The sequence below is a fragment of the Trachypithecus francoisi genome, unplaced genomic scaffold (assembly GCF_009764315.1).
Source record: "Trachypithecus francoisi isolate TF-2019V2 unplaced genomic scaffold, Tfra_2.0 Lachesis_group12, whole genome shotgun sequence".
NCBI classification, from domain to species: domain Eukaryota; kingdom Metazoa; phylum Chordata; class Mammalia; order Primates; family Cercopithecidae; genus Trachypithecus; species Trachypithecus francoisi.
In genome coordinates, this window is record NW_022681457.1 from 99,229,530 (window position 1) to 99,251,347 (window position 21,818).

The 21,818-nt window shown below is 49.2% G+C and overlaps 1 protein-coding gene across 3 annotated transcripts in view; it reads right to left on the reverse strand.

Annotated features, from left to right (window-relative positions):
- MAN1C1 (mannosidase alpha class 1C member 1) overlaps positions 1-21,818 on the reverse strand; it is a 178,871-nt gene that overhangs the window by 87,298 nt on the left and 69,755 nt on the right. For all 3 annotated transcript variants that reach the window (XM_033227730.1, XM_033227729.1, XM_033227731.1), the window contains exon 2: positions 18,460-18,556. In XM_033227730.1, coding sequence (XP_033083621.1) covers positions 18,460-18,556 — 97 coding nt within the window. The remainder of the gene's footprint in view (positions 1-18,459; positions 18,557-21,818) is intronic.

Genomic DNA, 21,818 nt, shown 5'->3' on the forward strand with positions numbered 1-21,818 from the left:
AAATAAAGGGATTTGTTCAAAATTTATCACTCTCCAACTGAGAAGAGGCATGAAGACCGCAGCCTTGACAAGAGGGAAAATCCCACGCGTTTCAAGACTTTGCATTGGAGGAGAGGAGCTTAAAAATCCAAGTGTTTCCAGCTATCCTTCTCCACGGCTCCATCCCACGGAAACCAACTTAAAATCAGCAACAAACCGGATAGGAAACATGCCTTCCTCTCAGATAATGCTAAATCAGAGTATCTGGATGACAACAGATTTCTCTTTTTCCTGGAGTAGAGACCCCGCCTGCTGAGATGAGAAAATTTGGGGGCACAAATCAGCTCTCTGGAAGGAGAGACATTTTAACAGGATCAGCCGGAGGTCGGGGAAAACTGCAAAGTCTAAGCATTCTTAGTGTCATAACTTTGTCAGCTGTGTTAAAGTTGACAAGATGCTTACCCAGCACCTCTAGACATGTGCCAAAGGGAAGTGGTTAAACGTGTAAGCCATAACAGCCATCAGGGATTCTTTAGCAAGCAAGCGCGTGCTGAGCGGCCAATGCCACGCTGCCAAGTGATGCCCAGATGTCGCTACTGCTTCCCTCTTATCTCCACATTGGGAGGCACATGGTCCTGCTGTCTGGGATTGGGTCTAAGGATGGGATATGGCTTCGTTCTGTCAGGCGCCCATTCCCAGCATCTGTACTGCAGGCCCCAGGCTGGCTTAGGGGCAGCTCAGAGGCAGCTCTTGCCTTCAGGAAGCTATTTCGACTGTAGAGCTGTTCTCCAAAGACAAACACAAGTCCAACTTACCTCACAAAGGCAGCAGCAGGACTGGGGGCAGGAAGGAAGATAAAGGGGCTGGATGGCTGGAGAGAGGCTGTTCTCAGCCTCGGGAGAGATTAAAGGAGTGAGCCTGAAACACTGCGGGACTGCTTTCCTGACTGGTTGCTATTGATCAGGGAGAGGAGCAGAGACAGGAGCCAGGATGAAGGGACAGGTAGCCAGGCGCATGTGGCAGGGGCGTCTGTTGGCAAGCTGGATGATGGGATGGGCTTGGGCAACCAGGAACTGGGCACACAGACCTAGCCAGTGCCCAGGGAGGTGGGCCCTTTGTGACCCTAAAGCTCCTTGGAGGTTTGTCCTACCCAAAGCATCCCAAAGCTTCTGGGTGGCCATGCAGGAAACTGGGACTGGCATCCATCCACACCTCAGCCCCTTTCAACCGCACTTCAGAAGCAGTGCAGAGAGTCTCCCATGATACCCTGAGGGTAGGATTAGCACCCAGGTATCACATGGCCAGGGGACACCTCATTTTCACAGTTGTTCTGCTCCCATCTGCAGATCCCACTTTCTTTTTTTGTTTTTTAGACAGAGTTTCACTCTTGTTGCCCAGGCTGGAGTGCAATGGCACGATCTCAGCTCACTGCAACCTCTGCCTCCCGAGTTCAAGTGATTCTTTTGCCTCAGCCTCCCGAGTGGCTGGGATTACGGGCATGCGTCACTACGCCCGGCTAATTTTATATTTTTAGTAGAGACGGGGTTTCTCCATGTTGGTCAGGCTGGTCTCGAACTCCTGACCTTAAGTGATCTGCCTGCCTTGGCCTCCCAAAGTGCTAGGATTACAGGTATGAGCCACCGTGCCCAGCCTACAGATCCCACTTTCACCAAACATCTGCTGAATGAAAACTCCTAAATGTGCCGGCTCCACTCATACCTCAGGACTGTTCTCCAGTCACCACTGCTTCCTGTGGAACTGGTGATCTGCCACACCTAGTGAAGCGGGACCCCCCACCCAGGCGACAGCCTCAGCACCCACAGAGAGGGCAGGAGCTTCCGCTTTGCTAAAACACCACCTGAGCTCATGGGAGTGAGGGAAGGGGATCAATCACTTCAGGATCCTAACCTGGTTAACTGTGGCTCCCAACCTGGGTTGTGCATCAGAACCATCAACGGAGATGCTATTTTTAATGCAGATCCCTGGGCCAGCTCCAGACCCAACGAACCAGAATTTCTGGAGACGGAACATGGAAGTCTATGTTTGCAAAAGCCCTGCAGGCAATTCTGATGCTTTCTCCTGGCGAAGAGCACAAATTCATCCAAACTGTTCATTTCACAGAGTCTGAGTCCCAGGGAAGGGTGAGGAAAGCGATTTGTCCAACGTTACATAGGCAGTCACTGGCACGGCAAAGATGCTGCCCAACTCTCCTGCTTCCCTGGGCAGCTTTGACAATACTAATGATAAAGATAATGATAATCATGATGACAGCAGCTGCTATTTATTGGTACTACTCTAAGCCCTTCACAATGCATTAACTAATTGGATTTTCACAACTACCCTATGAGGCAGGTACTATAATTTCGATTTTTCCAGGAGAAGAAACTGAGGCACAGAAAGGTGGATTCACTTGCCCAAGGTCATACAGTCAGAAAATGGTGAACCAGGCCCCCTGATGCCAAAGCCTGTGCTTCTGTTAAACTGCTTCAAATCCCTGAGATCCTCCCTCCAAGATTTTGCTTCCTCCCCATTTCAGTGGGTTGAGCTGTAGACTCTGGGATGTTTTGTGGGGATGGGCCCTGAGGAGCTGCCTAGATTTGCTCCTTGGCGGAGGAGGAAGAGCTGCAGCTCCGACCCTCAGAGCCTGGGGGAGCCCAGGAAGCACGCCTCTCCACTGACTGCAGGACCCACTTTTGTGCTTACATCTGGATCTGGGTGAGTTTCATGTCCTGGGAAATCAAGGCCCTTTGGATGAAGCCACACTTCCAGGGGCAATGTGGGCCCCACTGTTAGCTCTGGCTAAGAATGAGAAGCGGCTTGCCCTGGTCCATCTGGGTGTCGAGTTCTTTCTAAGCAGCCCCACGGGGACATCCTCTTAGGCCGGTGATCATCATGCATTAGCTTCCTCTCGGGGGTTCGGGATTTTATCCTCCTTGGTTTGGGGAATGTAACTAACTAATTTGGCTTTATTTTTAATTACTTATTTATTTTTTGAGACAGCATCTAGCTCTGTCGCCCAGACTGGAATGCAGTGGCGAGATCTAGACTCACTGCAACATCCATCTCTCAGGTTCAAGCGATTCTCCTGCCTCAGCCTCCAAAGTAGCTGGGATTACAGGTGTGCACCACCACGCTGGCTAATTTTTGTATTTTTAGCAGAGTTAAGGTTTCTCTATGTTGGCCAGGCTGGTCGTGAACTCCTGACCTCAAGTGATTCACCCTCCTGGGCCTCCCAAAGTGCCGGGATTACAGGCGTGAGCCACTGTTCCAAATCATGGCTTTATTTTTAAAGCCTAACACAGGGAAGAGGGACACAAGGAATTAAGGTGAACAGAGTCAATAGAGGCACACCGCATGTCCTTTGAATCAATGGCACACACAGACCCTGTTTTGCCATTTATCATCTCCAGATACCCCAAAAAGCGCCAGCTGGGCTGATACCATGTGTCACTGCACAAGGTAAGCTGAATGGGAGGTCCTGCCTGTTGGGTAGTTCCCAGTCCCTGAGGCAGAGGAAACAGGGAACGTGGGCGTTGGAGGCAGATGAGCCTGGTTGTGACCTGCTGCACGCCTCTTTGCCAGGTGTGCAGGCCTGGGCAAGTCGCCTCCCTCTCAGCCTCAGTTTCCTCAAGAGAACGACACCCACTTCAAAGTTACTGTAAGCAACACATGAAACTCACAGGAAGGGGTCTGCACTAGCCGGTGGGCACCCATGGCTATGCCCTTCCTGCCCAGCACTAGAACCCGAATTCTCAGTGGGTTTATTCGCCAGCTTTTGGGACAACAATGCAAAGGGACCCTTCCCATGGAGTCTGAGCAGGCGCAGGCTTTCAGGCCCCTGGGCTGGCGAAGAAGCCAAGGACCAAAAGCAGGACTGCACGATGACTCCCCTGGCCCTGGCAATGGTGCCTTTGCAGCCCCTTCCTCCATAAAATATATTTAAAATGATTGTTGACAATTGCATTGGTATAAAGATGGATATAATCCAGGCTGGCTTCATTATTATATGCACTTTTTCTCCTTGGATTTTAAAAGAAATTAAAATGAAAACATTTTTGTGGGCCCTAGGTGCCAAGCCTAATGGAGAAGTCAGCCCTGTCCAGACAGCCGTCTAGGGGGGTGCCTGGCTGGTGCTGGATGCCCCAAGAGGCCTCTTCCCTTCAAGACTGCACTCCCCGCCTCCCACCCCAACCCCATCTGCAGCACCAACACTGCCCAGAAGGGCTTCCTACGCTTGGCCTGGCCTGTCCCCCGACCTGTCACAGAGAAATTTACCAATGTCTGTCAAAACCTACCATCCCAGTCCACCTCCTCCCAGCCTCCATTCAAATTCTAATATCTGTGTGATTCCCCGGCAGTGAACTGTGGGGAACTTTATGAAGACACTTAAAGAGTCCCAAGAGTATGACAAGCCTCTCTTCTTAAATGCCCACTTTCTCGTAGATGTGTTCCTTAGGCCGGCCTCATGTCTGGTAGCACAGGGGGATGGCCTGTGTCTTCTCTCTGAGGAGCCCACTCACTGTGTTCTACTCATTTTCACATCCTCTGCTCCACTCCATTCCCAGCTCCCAGCCTGGCAGAGAGAAGGTCCTCAGGACAAACTTGCAGAATTGAATGGGAACTAAAGAAATTACTCAAATTCTCCATGTTCCCATGCACTGTCAGTTTCTTGTTGCAAAACAATCTCCAGATGCATTTCTAGGCAACTGCTGTTTCAGGAGGAGCATGATCTGGGAGCCACGCCCTGCGTGCTGGAAGGAAGGCAGGGAGCCAGGGTGACTCCTCTGCTCCTGGTCCTAATCCTTTGCGCAGCCATTGGAGGGATTAGACAGCAGCAGTTATCCCCACGTGGTCTATTCCCAGAATTCAAAGTTATTGGGGGAGAAAATGCAATTGTGTTTTATCCAGTCATTAAAAACAAAAACAACAACAAAAAAAAAACAAGGGCAGTGGATTTCCAACTGCCTTTCAGACTTGATGAAAAGAAAAACAAACTTGAGTATTAGCACCAAATTGTGCTGACAACATACTTCCGGGGCTCTTTGTCTTCCTCCAGGCTCCCTTTTCAGAATTTTTCAACAATTCCTATTGATCCCTGCATAGTTCTCATGCTGACTGTTTATGCTTGGGAGAACAGCCGTCTGTGGAGCTTGGAAACAGATCTGCCTGCCTCAGAGGCCCCGAGTAGCAGCGGGAAGTGAAGCCCTGGCTCACACCTTCCAGAGAGGTGGCCGTGGCTCAGTCTCCAGTGGCTGTGGGGCCACTGTGATCCATGAAGCACCTCTGTCTCCAGGGCTGATCTTGCTGCCTGCCTGGCTGCACCCGGCTGTTATCAGCCAGGATGAAACACGCCCAGCAGTGGCCCAATCACCTGCTATTTTAGGACCTAGAAGTAACCCAAGAGACCATATGTCAGACACCCACACTCTGTGATGGGGATCAGGCCTCATCTGGGTGGCCGAGTCGATTGATGGCTGAAAAGCAATTAGAAGGCAGGTATCCTGGCTCTTGGGGCCTGGAGTGGGGAGGAAATACCAGGAGCTGCATTTATGACCCGATTTATATGCCAGCACCACTCACAGATGGCGTCTTACCATGGTCCCCACCCAGTACAGCCACACCGAACATCTTTTAGACCTCAAGGGGCCAAGGTCTTGCCACATCTCCCGTCTAGGCCTTTGTCCATGTGTTTCTGTGCCATAATCCCTCTCTCATGTTTCTTTCTTTTTTTTTTTTTTTTGAGATGGAGTTTCGCTCTTGTTGCCCAGGTGATCTCGGCTCACTGCAATCTCCACCTCTCCGGTTCAAGCGATTCTCCTGCTTCAGCCTCCTGAGTAGCTGGGATTACAGGCATGTACCAACAAGCTCAACTACTTTTGTATTTTTAGTAGAGACAGGGTTTCTCCATGTTGGTTAGGCTGGTCTCGAACTCCCAATCTCAGGTGATCCGCTCGCCTTGGCCTCCCAAAGTGCTGGGATTATAGGCATAAGCCACTGCGCCCAGCCCTTCATGTTTCTTCATTCATGCTTCCAGTCTCAGTTTGGAGGTCAGCTTCCCCAAGAAGCTTTTTTTTTTTTTTTCCAAGACAGAGTCTTGCTCTGTCTCCCAGGCTGGAGTGCAGTGGTGCGATCTCCACTCATTGCAAACTCTGCCTCCAAGGTTCAAGCAATTCTCCTGCCTCAGTCTCCCAAGTAGCTGGGATTACAGATGCATGCCACCATGTCTGGCTAATTTTTGTATTTTTAAGAGCGACAGGGTTTTAACATGTTGGCCAGGCTGGTCTCAAATTCCTGACCTTGTGCTGTGATCTGCCTGCCTCCACCTCCCAAAGTGCTGGGATTACAGGTGTGAGCCACTGCACCCAGTCCCAGTAAGCTTTTTTGAAGCTCATCCCTCCAAGAATGAGTTGAATAGCCCTTGGTGTGAGCCTGTACCTCACAGTACTCACACAGACAGTCTTCACTGGAAGTACGTTTCATGCGTCCGTCTCCTCACTGGCCGGGGAGGGACACAGAGTGTCTATCTTGCTCTCTGCTACTTGTCTTGTGCCTAAACAGTGTGTGGCACACGGCAGGCACTGAACAATCACCCACAAGAAGGAATGGTCTCATGAGATCCCAACACCAATCCTGTAAGAGGGCATTATCATCCCTACTCTACAGGACAGAAAACTGAGGCTAAGAAAAGAAACGTGATCCCTGCCCAGTGAGTTAGTGGTGGGGCCAGAATTTGAAGAACCCAGCCTCCTGACTCCCACGTCAACACTTTCTTCATTAATACCTCTATCCTGGTACCAGACTGGAGAAGCTCTACTTCAGGAGAAGCTTAAGCCTGTCACACCAGAGCTGCAGTGGAATGGGAAACAGACCACCCCATGGCACCAGGGAGTGTGAAGAGAAGAGGGTGAAAGAAGACTTCGCCGATTGCTCCTTCTGCTGCAAGAAGCACTCGAGGCAGCTGGTGTGGGAGCCCCAAATCACAAGTAAGTGAAGGCAGGAAGAGCAGGGACCATCTCTAGACCAGCGCTTAGCAGGCAGTGCAGGAGAGCTCTGGGCCAGGAAGCTGGGGCTTTGAACATTATGGGGTTTGATGAGGAGAGAGGCAGCATTCAGCAGGAGGCAAAAGTGAAGCATACTGACAATAGCAAGCATTGGCAAGGATAGTGGGGCAACTAGAATTATCACACACAGCTGGCAAAACTACGAACTGGTTTAACTACTTTGGAAATCTGGCAGCCTCCAACTAAAACTTAACATACTAATACAGTCTGACCCAGCAATTCAAATCCTGGGTGTATTCCAACATAAACGACTCCTTATTTCCACCAAAAAACATGCACAGAAGTATTCATAACCCTTAAACACCCCTGGTGGGAATTTAAAATGGTGCAGCCGCTATAGAACTGTCTGGCAGTTCCTCAAAAAGTTACATGTAGAGCTACCAAAAGAACCAGCAATTCCACTCCTAGGCGTGTACCCAAGAGAAATGAAAACCTATGTCCATGTAAAAGCTCATACATGAATGTTTGTATCAGCATTATTCATAACAGCAAACAAACATAGAAACAATCCAAACGTCTATCAACTGCTGAACGGACAAACAAAATGTGGTATATCCATATAGAGGAATGTTTCTAGGCAATTCCAAATAATACTAGGAATGAAGTACTGATGATACATGCTACAATGTGGATGAACCTTGAAACCTTATGCTTAGTGAAAGCAGTTAGTCACAAAAGACCAGATACGGTATGATAGCATTTATATGAAGTGTTCAGAACAGGCAAGTCTATACAGAGACAGAGAGTAGATTAGTGGTTGCCTAGGGCTGGGAAATGGGGAAAAGAGGATGAGAAATGAGAAGTTACTGTCATTGAGTACAGGGTTTCTTTTGGTATGACACAACCAAATCCCGAAAACAAAAATGTCCAGGAACAGAATGGAAAGAAAAACAGGAAAAACAAACTAGTGTTCATGATACAATAATGAGGAAAAAGGCACACCATAAAAGAGTGCATGCAGTATAATACAAAATTTTAAAGCAGACAAAACTAATCTATGGTGATAGAAGTCAGAATAGTGGCTACTCAGGCATGGTGGCTCACGCCTGTAATCCCAACACTGTGGGAGACTGAGGCAGGAGGACTCCTTGAGGCCAGGAGTTTGACACCAGCCTGGGCAACATAGCAAGACCTCATCTCTACAAAAAATAAAAAAATTAGCCAGGTGTGGTGTCCTGTGCTTGCAGTCCTAGCTACCCAGAGGCTGAGGTGGGAGGATTGCTTGAGCCCAGGAGTTAGAGGCTGCAATGAGCTATGGTCATACCACTGCACTCCAGTTTGGAAACAGATCTAGACCCTGTCTATATTTTAAAAAAGAAGAAAGAAAAAGTAAAACCAGAACAGCAGCTACGCTTGGGGAGCTACAGACTAGGAAGGGCCTGAAAGAACCTTTTAGGGTGATGGAAACGCTTTTAATCTTGACCTGCATGGCAGTTACACAGAGGTATCTATACGTAAAATCCATTAGACTGTGCACTTAAGATTGGTGCATTTTAATGTGGACATGTTATAAGCTATACCCCAATTTTTAAAAGGTAATTTTAAAACAAAAAAGTAGAGGATCAAGTTAGAAGACTAGGGTTTGATCCCGGCTGACCTCAGGGAGTCCCAGCCCTCTCAGGACCTGCCTCCCGGTCCTCAGACACTGGACCGCAGGCTACAAAGGATCCAAGTGGCCTGGTAGTCTGAGATTCTGGGAATGCACATACCTATTTGTCACAGGGTTTGCTGGGAAACTTGGCAAGTGCTTGCCATCAATGCGGTGAGAAGAAAAGGAGGCTGTTACTGTAGGCTCAGCCTTGTTTCTAAGGAAGGAAAGGTCTTCACAAAGTGGGCGGAACACGCTGCCACCAGGAGAGAATGTCAATTTCAATATGAATCATCTCCTACATCCCCAGCAACTTGCTCTGGGAATAGACACCCTGACTCACTCCTCTCCTGACAGGAACAAGACTTGTTGCTCAAATTTCAGATTCCAAGAGGACCAGCCCAAATACCCACTTCGAAATGAAAAAGAAAGAAAGAAATCAACCTAGTAAGCAACCAGCAGTCACAGAACCCTGGGCAGAGACAAAGCAAACTGCTTTGTACTGATGAAGAGACGAGGCCCGGAGGACGTCGGCTCACACGGCCACTGGCGCCAGAGCGGGGACACGAACCCAAGGCTCTTAACCTCCAATTTTCTTTTGACAACAACTTGCTACTATATTTTCTAGAGAAATAAATTATGCTCTGTGCTAGTGGAAAGCCTTTTAAAGAACAAGAAAATGGCCAAGATGCATCTTAATTAGAAACTGCTCGGCAAAAAACTCTTTGAAGAAGGAAAGGGCAGAGCATGGAGCGGCGAGTGGTCGGTCGGTGGTGTGAGTGCACGACACTGCGGCAGGCTAATTTCGAGGCATGTTTTGCTCTGATGATCACCCCTTGCGCCCCAAGAATATTCTAATCATCAGAAGGTGGCCAAGGAATTGTGCACATGTCACTCAAGGCCACAAGGAGACCACCATGTCTAACAGCAGGTTCTCTTAACTTCCTTGGGCTAAGGGCCTGGCTGTCAGTGACCAGTGCTCCTAAGTCGTTTCCTCTGACTTTTATAGCCTCTGGCCTCCGGATGGAGCTTTCAGGGCTCTCAAAGCATGTGACTACCAGGAAGCTTTGCTTGCTGCCCTTAAGCCTGACCCATCTATCCAAGGAATTGCAACATCACCACTTACAAAGCTGATGACAGCTTTTTCTCAAAACAAACTCAAAGCCTGGGTCAGGAATGTGCACCATGGCCTGCCAGAATCAGTGAGCAACATAGCCCGAGTTTCTGAGTTTCCAGGAACTATGGATTTTTTTTTCTCCAGAGAAAAACCTGCAAAAAACAAAACTCATCAAGTAGTTATGGTATTTTCTGTCAGATAAGTAAAATGTACACACCAGGAAGGGTGTGTACACCTTCAGGGAAGGAAAAAAATGTAATGTTTGGTGAAGGCTTACTGTGTGCCAACCCCCCATTTCACAGGTGAGTAGACTGAGGTTCAGAGAAGTTTGTGACTTGCCCAATTTCACTCAGCCGGTAAGTGCTAGCGATGGGATTTAAACCCAGGCATTATCTCTGAAGTCAAAGCTGCTATCTCCCAGAAACATACGTGGAGATCTATGGAAAACTAGTGAAGCAGCTGGTTTTCACAAACTATCTATCTGGCAACATCTGCAGTTCCCAAGGCAGCCACACTGGTGGAGTAACTCTCACCCCCACAAAAAGACCCACCAAGGCTGGTGTGTGTGTGGAAGGGGAGAGTGTGAACAGTTTGCAGAAGGCACTACTAAGTCACATGCCAAAAAGCAATTGTAAAAATGACATCTTGGGGCCTGGATTTATTCCCTCTTCAACATCATATTTGCTCCGTTTACAAGGCAAAGATGATTTTTCTCTCTGCCAAGGCTGAACATTCCCAGCCTGTGATCTGAAAATCATGCTGTGTTCATTTTGCGTCTTAACTCACCCAAGGCCATAAATCATCCCTCGAAATGGGGATTTGGCTGGCAGTTCTATTGGGGATTTGCGAGGCAGAGGCGGGATCCAATTTGGGGCTCCTCATGGTCATCCTGGGACTGGTTCAGAGCAGGGAGACGTTACTTTTGGCCACGCAAGCACAGAGAAGATGCCTGAACATCAGATCTGCTGACTAAAGGGAACTGCTACTTTTTACAGGGTCTGTCTGCTGATTCTGAGTGTACTCTGTGACAAGAGGTCAAGGCAGCTGCAGGGGATGAGAGGAATAGAGAACACAGCAAGACCCAGCCCTTACCCAGCCAAACCCAGGCCGAAGGGCATGAGGGAAAATAGGGCACGCAGAGATTGCACTAGGCAATTTATTTATTCTACAAAATGTACTGAAAGCCTACTCTGCGCCAGGCACTGTTTCTTTCCTTGGACTATAATTATTCTCATTATTACTTTTTACCAAACATAATAATGACAGCAGCTTACATTTTATGACTGCGTTATTGGCAGGTACTATATACCAGGTGTTTTACACACATTAACTTTATTTAATCCTTACAGCTTTTGAGTGTAGTAGTTGTTATCCCCATTGTACAGATGGGGAAACTGAGGTGCAGCAAAGTTAAGAAACTCACCCAAAGTTATATGACTACAAAGTAGCAGAGACAGGATTCAAACTTAGGCTGGTCTGGTTCTCAAATCCATTCTCCTCTCTGTCCATCACACTGACAGCCAATGGTATGTTTTGCAAGTACATTTGGCCTTGATCAACATGAACTTGTAATGCGTGAGTCCACTTAATCGCAGATTTTCTCTCTTTCTTTTTTTGAGATGGAGTCTCACTCTGTCGCCCAGGCTAGAGTGCAGTGGGGCGACCTCGGCTCACTGCAATCTCCACCTCCCAGGTTTAAGCAATTCACCTGCCTCAGCCTCCCGAGTAGCTGGGACTATAGGTGGGTGGCACCACGCCCAGCTAATTTTTTGGTATTTTTAGTAGAGACAGGGTTTCACTATGTTGGCCGGGCTGGTTTTGAACTCCTGACCTCAGGTGATCCGCCCACTTTGGCCTCCTAAAGTGCTGGGATTACAGGTGTGAGTTACCAGGCCCAGCCAATGCAGATTTTCTTCTGCCTCTGCCATTCCTGAGACAGAAGACCGACCCCCACTTCCTCCTCCTCAGCCTGATCAACATGAAAATGATGAGGAAAATGATGAGGACCTTTATGATGATCCACTTTCACTTAATGGACAGTAAATATATTTTCTCTTCCTTGATTTTCTTCATGACACTTGCTTTTCTCTAGCTTATGTTATTGTAATACAGTATATAATACACAGAACATACAAAATATGTATTAACTTTTCATTGGTAAAGCTTCCAGTCAACAGTAGGCTAATAAGCAGTTATGTTTCTGGGAAGTCAAAAGTTAGACTCAGATTTTCACCCGTGCAGGGGGTTGGCGCCTCTAACCCCTGTGTTGTTCAAGGATGAACTGTAGATGTTTTTAGGTTATGAGGCACAGACAAAAGATGTTCCTATGGTGGAAGAAAAGAGGGAAATCTAAGTCTTCTGTTCAAGCCCTGAGTACTCAGTTGATGTCTAAGAAATGATGATGCCTAGAGATGGGAGGCTGCAGACCCTGACCCCGAATCACAGGCCTTGCCTGGCTTTCCACTGGGGCAGTGGTGTGCAGGATGTGGCATACACCAACCCCGAGCCCATTCCTCTACCCCACTGTGTTCTTGACGGCCACTGTACGTGGTCACTGGGAGATACAGCAGCATGGTAGTTAATGGCTTGGGTTTTGAAGTCCAGCGGAACTGGGATTAAGACTTTGCAAGTCCTCAAACTTGCCAAATCCCAGTCTCCTCATCTGTGCAATGGGGATAAGATGGGTAATTTAGATGTTATAAGGGCTGTGAGGTAGAAAAAGGAAATACAGCTATGGGCTGGACGTAGTGGCTCCCGCCTATAATCCTAGCACTTTGAGAGGATCGCTTGAGCACAGGAGTTCAAGATCAGCCCAGGAAACATAGCAAAACCCCGTGTGAATTAATTAAAAAATATATATATTTTAAGAAGAGAATGAATACAGCTATGGTGCCTGGCATGATGTATGTGCAAGGAATGGGTTCTTGGACCTGAAATCAGACACCTCCTAAGAGACAGTTTCCCCCTGCTAACGCTCTGAGGATTTCTAGTTGTTGTTGGTGACTTGGCCATGATGGGCAGGGCTGTGTTTTCGCAGCACGGCCTTGAACGATCTAGCTGAGCTCAGAGTGTGTGGCGCAAAGAGCACTGCACTGAGACTCAGGCCACAGGAGTTCCAGTCCCGGTCCTCCAGTTAACATTCTGGATCACACCAGGCAAGCCCTTTCCCCTCTGAGCCTTAGTTTCCTTCACTCTAAATGAGGGGGTTGGACTCACCATTAAAGAACCCCTCCAGTGGTAACATTCCAGGACTCTGTGCCCCTTGACAATTTCCCCTGCTGCCAAGGGAGGATGAATTTCTCACGGACTACACAGATTTATTGGAAAGATGGATATCTGTTAAGTACTTTCAAGGTTGGCCAGCTGACCCCCAATGGCCATTGGCAGGAGGCCTTTATTCCAAGGTCGTGAACCCTAACCTTCCCCACCTCCTCCTGTTACAAGTTCCCGTGTAAGCTGCTTACATGAAGGTGTGAGAGGTACAGAGCCTACCAATGATCTGCCCGCCAAGACTTCTGCCATGGGCATTTGAGGGCTGGGGGAACAAACAGAGGGAATCAGGGCTGGGAAAGCCCTGAAGTCCTCATGTGGCTTCCTGGGTCCAGGGGACTTGGACACCCACCCCAGTCAAAATGGGAGCAGCACACACTGTTCTAAGGGCTTTGCAGCATCCTCATCACAGCTGATGCTTGATGAATGCTTCCTATGTGCTGTGCATGAATATAAGCACTTCATGTGTGTGAACTCATTTCGTTCTCAAAACAATCTTGTGAAGGAGGTACTATTATTGTTCCCACTTTATAGATGGGAAAACTGAGGCCCAGAGAGGTTAAGAAACTTGCCCAAGGTCACGCAGCTAGTAAGTGGCAAAGCAGCATGCATATGCAAGCCATCTGGCCCCAGAGTCTAAGTCCTTTTTTGTTGTTGTTGTTTTTGACACGGAGTCTCTGTTGCCCAGGCTGGAGGGCAGTGGCACTATCTCAGCTCACTGCAACCTCTGCCTCCTGGGTTCCTGAGATTCTCCTGCCTCAGCCTCCTGAGTAGCTGGGATTACAGGCGCCTGTCACCACGCCCAGCTGCTTTTTGTATTTTTAGTAGAGATGGACTTTCACCATGTTGGCCAGGCTTTGTCTCGAACTCCTGACCTCAAGTGATCCACTCGCCTCGGCCTCCCAAAGGGCTGGGATTACAGGCGTGAGCCACCACACCCGGCTGAGTCCATGTTCTTTAGCTGGCTTATTTAATATTCCCCCAAAGCCTAGCAGCAGGTGTAACATCTGCACCCTTTACAGGCAAGGAAGCTGGGCTTCAGGGTACAGAGCCACTTTACGGTTGGTTTCTTCCTTGACTCTGCCATGCATTCTTCAAGCTGCAAATTCACCTCTGTGACATAATGGCAAGAACAGCACCCCCCGATCAAGTGACTGCTCTGTGCCTAGCACGGGGCTAAGCCTTTGCAGGTCTCTCTAATCCTCACCACAGACTGGAGGCAGGGCCCCTGCTCCACTCCACAGCCCCTAAGCAGTAACCCAGAGTTTCCACCCAGGCCTGTCTGGATTCAAAGCCCATGCTCTTTCTGCCGCCCAGCCAGACACTAACTGCCCTATCTGGCCACCTCTCAGCAGAGGAGAAAGAGGCAGAGATAAGCCAGGCGTGGTGGCTCACGCCTGTAATCCCAGCACTTTGGGAAGCCAAGGAGGGGAGATCATGAGGTCAGGAGTTCGAGACCAGCCTGACCAAAATGGAGAAACCCCGTCTCTACTAACTATACAAAAATTTGCCAGACATGGTGGCACACACCTGTAATCTCAGCTACTCAGGAGGCTGAGGCAGGAGAATCGCTTGAACCCGGGAGGCAGAGGTTGAAGTGAGCTGAGGTTACGCCACTGCACTCCAGCCTAGGCCACAAAGCAAGACTCCGTCTCAAAAAAAAAAAAAAAAAAGAGGCAGAGATCAGCCTTGGCCTGAGCCACAAGGTGAGGAACAGGCTGCATCCTCTTTGTTGGTGGCCACTGGGGTTTGGGGAACATCTTCTGACAGGGCCTGCTGAGCCGGATGTGGGTAAAAAGAAAGCCACTTTGACACTGACTTGTTTAGGACACAGAAAGTTGCTTCAGAGGCGCCTGACCCAGAGATCTTGTCCTTAAAGTAAGAACAGATTCAAGGAAGGGCAAGTGGGCAGCTGGGAGGGGATTTGCTTGGTGAAGTACCACACCGGGAGACCAGGCTCGGGTATCCCACTGCCCCCCGCTGCAGCTCCTGTAAATCTCAGCAAAACGAGGCACCCGTGTGAACTCATTACCCTTCTATTACACAGCCCTGCCAGCCCTGCAGGCCAGGGACGAGGCTGCAGGAGCCTGTGTCCAAGCCGAGCACCAGGAGGCGGGGCGCCGCTCAGGGTCTCCTTGTATACCCTACTCAGCCAGCACAGCAGACTGGGCACAGCCTGCCACCTGACTGCACCCAGTGTCCCATGTCTGCAGGGCTCAGCCTATAGGGAGGACATTAAATGTCCAGGGATGATGCAACCCAGCAGCCCCCATGAGTCCAGAAAAGAAGTGGTGGGTGACTAGCTGCTTCATTCAGGCCAGTTCATCTCCTATCTTCGGGAATAGTCTAGCTTCAGTGCCCATCACGGGATCACCCCAAGTAGAACCCCTCTCAGGCCCCAAGAATGCCCCTCAGCCCTCATCCTTTGGGTGTCTTCCCATAAGCCTCTGTATCCTGAGACTCATTTGTGGTGACAGTGATCTGAGCTACCACTATTAACAGGGTCTATTTGTCAGGCAGTCCCTAGGCCGGGATTTAAGTTTCTCATTAGCTCCAATTTACAGAAAAACTCAGCCTCAGAGAGAAATGACTTGTTCAAGGTCACACAACCACGAAGTAGTAAAGTCTGAATTTAAATGAGGTCTGCCGGAAGTTCCAGCCCATAAGGACTGTCCATGTCAGTACCTGTGGTCACCCGCACTTGTCTCTCTCTCCGAGAGCACCTAGACAGACCTCCAAGAGACTCCAGGAAGGGTTGCCAGTGCATGTCTTGGCAGAGTTGGTAGAACTTTCACTGTTCCATTTATCCCTGTATCCCCAGCAGTCAGCACGAGGCACTGCCACCTAACAAGTTATATATGGAGAGAAGGAGTCAATCAAGACCGGCTCTCCCCGTTCAGCGCCAGGTCCCCATACATCTCCCTTTCCCGGGCGCCAGCTGCCCACTGCGGCTCATCTGCTGGCTGCAGAGGGAAGGCTCTGCCTCACTGCTATGAATGCTACAGGTACTGGATGACCGGGCTCCCTGGGCCCTGCCAAGGCCGCTCCTGAGACAGACAACCCAAGGGACCTCAGAGCCTGCCATGGGCTCACTGGGACAACTGCCAACCTCATTTATTACAACAGAAATCATAAATCACTCATGTAGACATGGCCCTTTGCTTGTTCGTACACACTCATTTATATCCTTCTAGCAGTCCCAGTATGAATGATGAATGTACAGGGGCCCAGAGAGGTTAAATGCCTTGAATTTGGCCACACAGCTCAGGACGGAGTGAGGACTTGTGCTCAGGTTATCCGATTCTAACTCCGGGCTCTTTCCATCATTCCAGATGGCTCAAGCATGCGCCACCAGGCTAGGTGACTAGAAAGGGGCCAGAGGGTTGAGATTTACATCCTAGGCCCTGAGGAATTTTACAAAATGGAACCTCTCCCAGAAGCGTTTCCTGTGATGGTCTGAGCCATACCTGTGCCCATGTTATGTGCAGTTTCAGAAGTCAACAGCCCCTCCCACCCCACCACCAATTCCCTGAATATTTGCAAACTGTGTTTAGAGAGAAAGAGGAAGCTTTCTTGATAACTTCCCTGTTTATACTAACAGCAAAAGCTCCAACAACTTTGATGGGATCTGCACCAGCAATCTTTCCCTAGGGCTGATGCAGGATATTTAGGGAAGCTCTGTGTTCTAGGCAGGTAAGATAGCCAGGTTCCTAACAGGAATCAATATAGCTCTTTAATTCATATTTGAAGTAAAAGAAACATCTCTCTTCCTTCCTCCCATTTGGCTCAGGAATTCATCTCTAAAAATCTATCCCGAGACAAAATTTTATGCCCAAAGATAACTCATGTATTATTTTTAATAGCAAAAAAAATGGAAACAATCTTTGCCCAACATTAGCGAGATGGTTAAATGAATTATGGCATATCCATACAATCACAGACACCATTAAAACATTCTTTATGAAAACATTTAGATGACTTCAGGAAACACGATGTAACATGAAGCCAAAAAAAAAAAAAAAAAAGAGCAGAAAGGACATAAAATGGTATATAAAAGGAAAAAAAAAGCAGAAAGAAGAAAAGATTGAGAGGAAATAAGCAAAGATGTCAATGGAGGCTGCATCTACAGAGCAGAACAGATTATTATTATTATTTTTTGCCTGATTTGCACTTTTTTGATACTTTCCTTTTCCCCCATACACTCCTAGGATAATGAGAAAAATAAATACATAAAGCTGCCCCAGTTCACACCCCATTTCCCAGAAGGGGAGTGAAATGTCTGAACAGCCAGACAGGTGACGATCTGACTGGTGAAGGGGAGGAGGGTAGATTCCTGTCACTTTTTCCGTAACATGGACACCTCTGATAGGGCCGCACACGATGGGGGTGATGATATCCCTTGTAAATTTGCCTTTAAGATTTTCCTGGGAACTCCCATCTCCGACTCAGTTATTTGGTTCCTGACTTCAGGAAACTGTATCTGTAAGGGGTGAGGAATCCAGGTACAGGACTGCCCCTCTCCAGCCCCACACCACTCTTGTCCCTCAGGGGAGATGAAGGCCAGGCTGCAGACAAGGGGGATGGCAACTTGCATGGGTGTTACTATTGGAATCTGAGGCCATGCCCACAAGAAGGCAACTTGCAGACCCTCTGAGCCACAGAGAGAGGCTCCCAAGGCTCGGGGTTAGGAGAATCCTGTGGTTGGGCGAGGACAAAGACACCAGCAAGTGGGGCTGCAGATAAAACACAATGAGTTGCCAGGCAGCAGCAGGACCCATGCCACTGCTCCTGATACGCAGCTGCTCCATTTGGCTTCCAAGTAGCTTGTGAGCCATGACTCTATACCCTTTTGTTTTTGCTGCTGTTGTCGTTTTGAGATGGGGTCTCAATATGTTGCCCAGGCTAGACCTGAACTCCCAGGCTCAAGGGATCCTCCCACCTCATCCTCCCAAGTGACTGGGAGTACAGGTGAAGGCCACCATGCCCGGCCCCCAACGACTCTAAAAAGCACGTACTCAACCCCATCAGATACATGTTCAGCAATCTACGAAAACATCCAAGACCATTTCATGGCGACACTCCAGAGGAGTGGATTTAAACCTGGTCCTCTGTGTTCTTTAGGTCTTCAAACCTCCACGGGAACAAATCTCCATCCCTCACTATCTCTACTCCTATTTCCAAGTTTCTCCACTCTAAAAAATAAATGATAATTTCATACAAAGCAGTCTGTAAGGCTAGAGAGAAGCATATAGGATTTCCCCTAAATCTAGGAGGACTCAGAAGCCTGAACAGCCCAGAGGAAACACAGACTTGGAAGACCCCAGATCTGAAGAACTGAGGAGTCCCCACAACTCAGGAGGTGAAAAGGCAAAAGTAAAATTCCACTCAGTCACCAGGGGGGCAGTGGGTCCCTCCCCATATCAAAGTGGTTTCAATCGACTCACCGAACATGTTACCCTCGTAGCCGTCTTTCGTTAGTGGACGGAGTTCGTTTTTCCCCATTGCATAACGTTTATAGCTCTGCCAAGCAAACTGCATCATCTGCAAGAAAAAGCAGCAAAGAGAGAAGCTCAGTGTGACGATTCCTGGCAGTGCGCACTGGCCGCCTGGCTTTGCCCTTTGCAACAGGATTTTAAACTACGTCTAAAAAATAATGTTCCAAATTTTCCAAATTGAAGAAAGTGACGTCCCCTCAACATGATTTTATGTGTACAGTTATAGCGGCTGGGAAGGTCATTCTTCTTAGACAACGCCACGTGTCTAGGGCCTACCCACAGAATTCTTAGAGAAGACAGAAAAAGCACTAAATTCTAGACATCCTTCAGTGCCAAAGTGAAAAGTCACCTCTTCCAGGAAGCCTTCCCTGTTTTGCTCGCTTAAAGTCATCCTCCGAAGGGAAGGAAAACGAGCGCTTGCTGTAACGGAACACTCCCCTGAGCTAGATATCGTTAACCCATTTTATAGCTAAGGAGACAGGTTGTGGACATGAGGTATCTCATCCGAGATCGCTCAGTCAGTGAGCATGTTGGGAATTGAGCCATCCCCTCTGGCTCCAAAGCCTTAGGTCTGTCCCCAAAGCCTTGGTTTTGTTCCCTAAAATCACCATTCGAGCTCTTTGAACTCCTTTGACCTACCCTGGCCTCCCATGCACTCCAGCTCACCCCAGTTACTTGTTGTTCCTCTGGCTCTGGACCATAAACTCCTTGAGGCTAGAAACAACACTTGCCTTGCCTCAGTTTCTCCCACAGCAAGCAGCACAGGGCTTGGCACAGGTAGGCATCAAACCCAGAGTATGCACGAGTTCTTACGATGCAAGGCAGCTACGTCAGCTCTCAGGAGCATCACACCAGCACCTTGCTCCCCAGCTGCCCCAGGATCTTCAGGCTGAAGCAGATGCAAAGTGACAGTCCACCCCCAACCCTGTGCTGCAGCCCCCAAGGTCTCCCTCATTTGCCTTTATGGTGTGCCCCTTTTCCCTTGGCATGGCTGGCTGCAGAGGGAGCACAACACAGCAGAGTTCTGGAGTGACCTGTGGAGCAGAGGAGGAGCCAGGGGCCCGCAGTGGCAGCAGAGCTGAGACACAGGTGGATGGGGAGGCAGCCTAGTGTGCCGGGAAATACTCAGGCTCCCAGATCAGAGATGCCTAGGTCCTAATCCCATCTCTGCCGCGATCTCTGTGACTTTGGCATGAAATCAGTTGCATCAGCTGAGATCTGCTTTAGCAAGGGACAAGGCCAGCCTTGCCACCATCCTGATAGGTTGAAATGAAAGAAAGTAGTGGGAATGCCCAGTTTTCGACTAGACACAGCAAGGGATTGACAAACACTAGCTCTATTTCCTCCTTGACCTTTAAATTACTGGTTCTCCAAGCCTCGTCTATCCACTCCTCCTTTCATCCAGTCTCTTAGCTCTCAAATGTTAGCTGGCATCAGAATCACTGGGGGGCTTGTTAAAACAGGTTGTTGGGCCCCACCCTGAGTTTCTGATCCAGCAGGTCTGGGGTGGGGCCCAAGAATCTACTTTTCTACCAGTTCCCATGTGCTGCTGCTGGCCCATGGGCCACATCTGAGAAGCACCAATCTGTTACATTGTATCGCTCACTTCCAGACACTATCCTGCATCCGTTGGCTTTACCCTCCTCTCTCCCAGCCTGTGTTTCCCGCCTTAGCGGCCCACTTTCTAGGATATCATCACCTGTATTCTCCATGCTCGGCCACTCCTGGTGCCCACGCTTAGAAGACGTCTCTTCCAGGCACACCGGGACAGTAAACAGCTGCTCTCACTGCTGCAGCCCAAATGTACAGACCAGGAGGGCAGGCAGACCTGACAGGTGCATGGCCTGGACTCTCCGTGAAATGGCAGAATAATCTAGCACCACTGCCCCATTTCACAGATGATGAAACTGAGGTCCAGAGATGAGAAGAGGTCAGGGCAGCACAGCAGCCAGGTCAGAACCTGGCTCACTCATCTCCCAGAGCAGCAGACACCCCCCAGGCTTGGCCAGACATGTGGCTTCCCATGTGACACACATGCAAACGTCATAGTAACACAGTCAAGCACTTGGCACGGGCTTTGAGTCCCGGTTCCATTCCTCTGTTATTTTCTACTTATCTTGAATCGGCAATAACAACAAATAATTGCCAGGCATGAGTGCTTGAGAGAGAACGGCCTCCTCCCTCAGTCTCATCTGGGGGCTCTCTCTATTAAGTCAGTGTTGGGGGAGAGAGGGCAGGTGGCTGGGGGGCTGGGGTGGAGAGCAGCAAGCTGTTAAAGCATAAATGACAGCAGAAAAGGAGGAGGAGAGGTCTAAGTGGGGGGCCACACCCCACCCTGAAAATTCCCCCACCTAGAGAGAGAGAAGTGGGTGTTCGGGAGTAATTACGAGAATCACAGGTATCTACGTGGTCTCAAAGAAGCTGTCACTGCAGGAATGTGAGGTTTGGAATGTGGCCCATTTTCACAGTCATGCACACCAAGGGAGGGAACGAAGACACAAAACATGTCAGCATCACTGGGGACTGAATTCACAAGGCAATCAAAGCTGACTCTTCGTGCTTTCGTTCCTTCAATGCACACGTGCCTCCTGACTCAGGCCACGGGTGGCTCAGCCTAGGTGCTGGGTGAGCAGGGGACAGGGGATGAAGGGGACAGCCTCCCAGAAAGGTGGTCCTTCTCTCTCTCCCTAACACACCCTAAGCAAGCCCCTACTAGATGTCCTGCCCTGTGTCTGGGCTATAGCCGTGGTGGGAATGCACTCCCAGCTCCTACCCTCTGCCCCCCTGCCAACTGCCCATCTTCCTTCAGGTCCCAGCTGAAAGGGCACCTTTGCAGGGAGGCCTTCTTCCCAGCCCGAAGTCAGACACCATCCCACATTCCTGATGCAGACCTATGGTGGCCTGCAGTCAAGCTTTTACACCTGCAACTATTGGGTCAGGCCCCCCACCCCGATTCACAGTTACGTGCCCCACAATGCATCCAAGGGCTGGCACAAAGAAGGTGCTTGTTAAGTATTTGCTGAATTGGCTCTGGAGCTTAACACATGGCTGGAAGACTCAATGTGGACCACACGCCTCACAGGCAAGACATGTAACAGGCAAACAAGCCAGAGAGGAGGGGCTGCTGGACAACAGGTGTTCAGAAGAGGGCAAGTGTGTGTCTCAAGGGAAGCTTCGTGGATGGATGAACAAGAGTTCTGATGGACAGGTAGAGCTGTGAGGGGCACAAGAAAGGGTGACCCACAGAAAGGCTAATGTTTTCACTCTGGAACTGGTGATGTGTGCCATGAGTAATACCTGGACTGTAG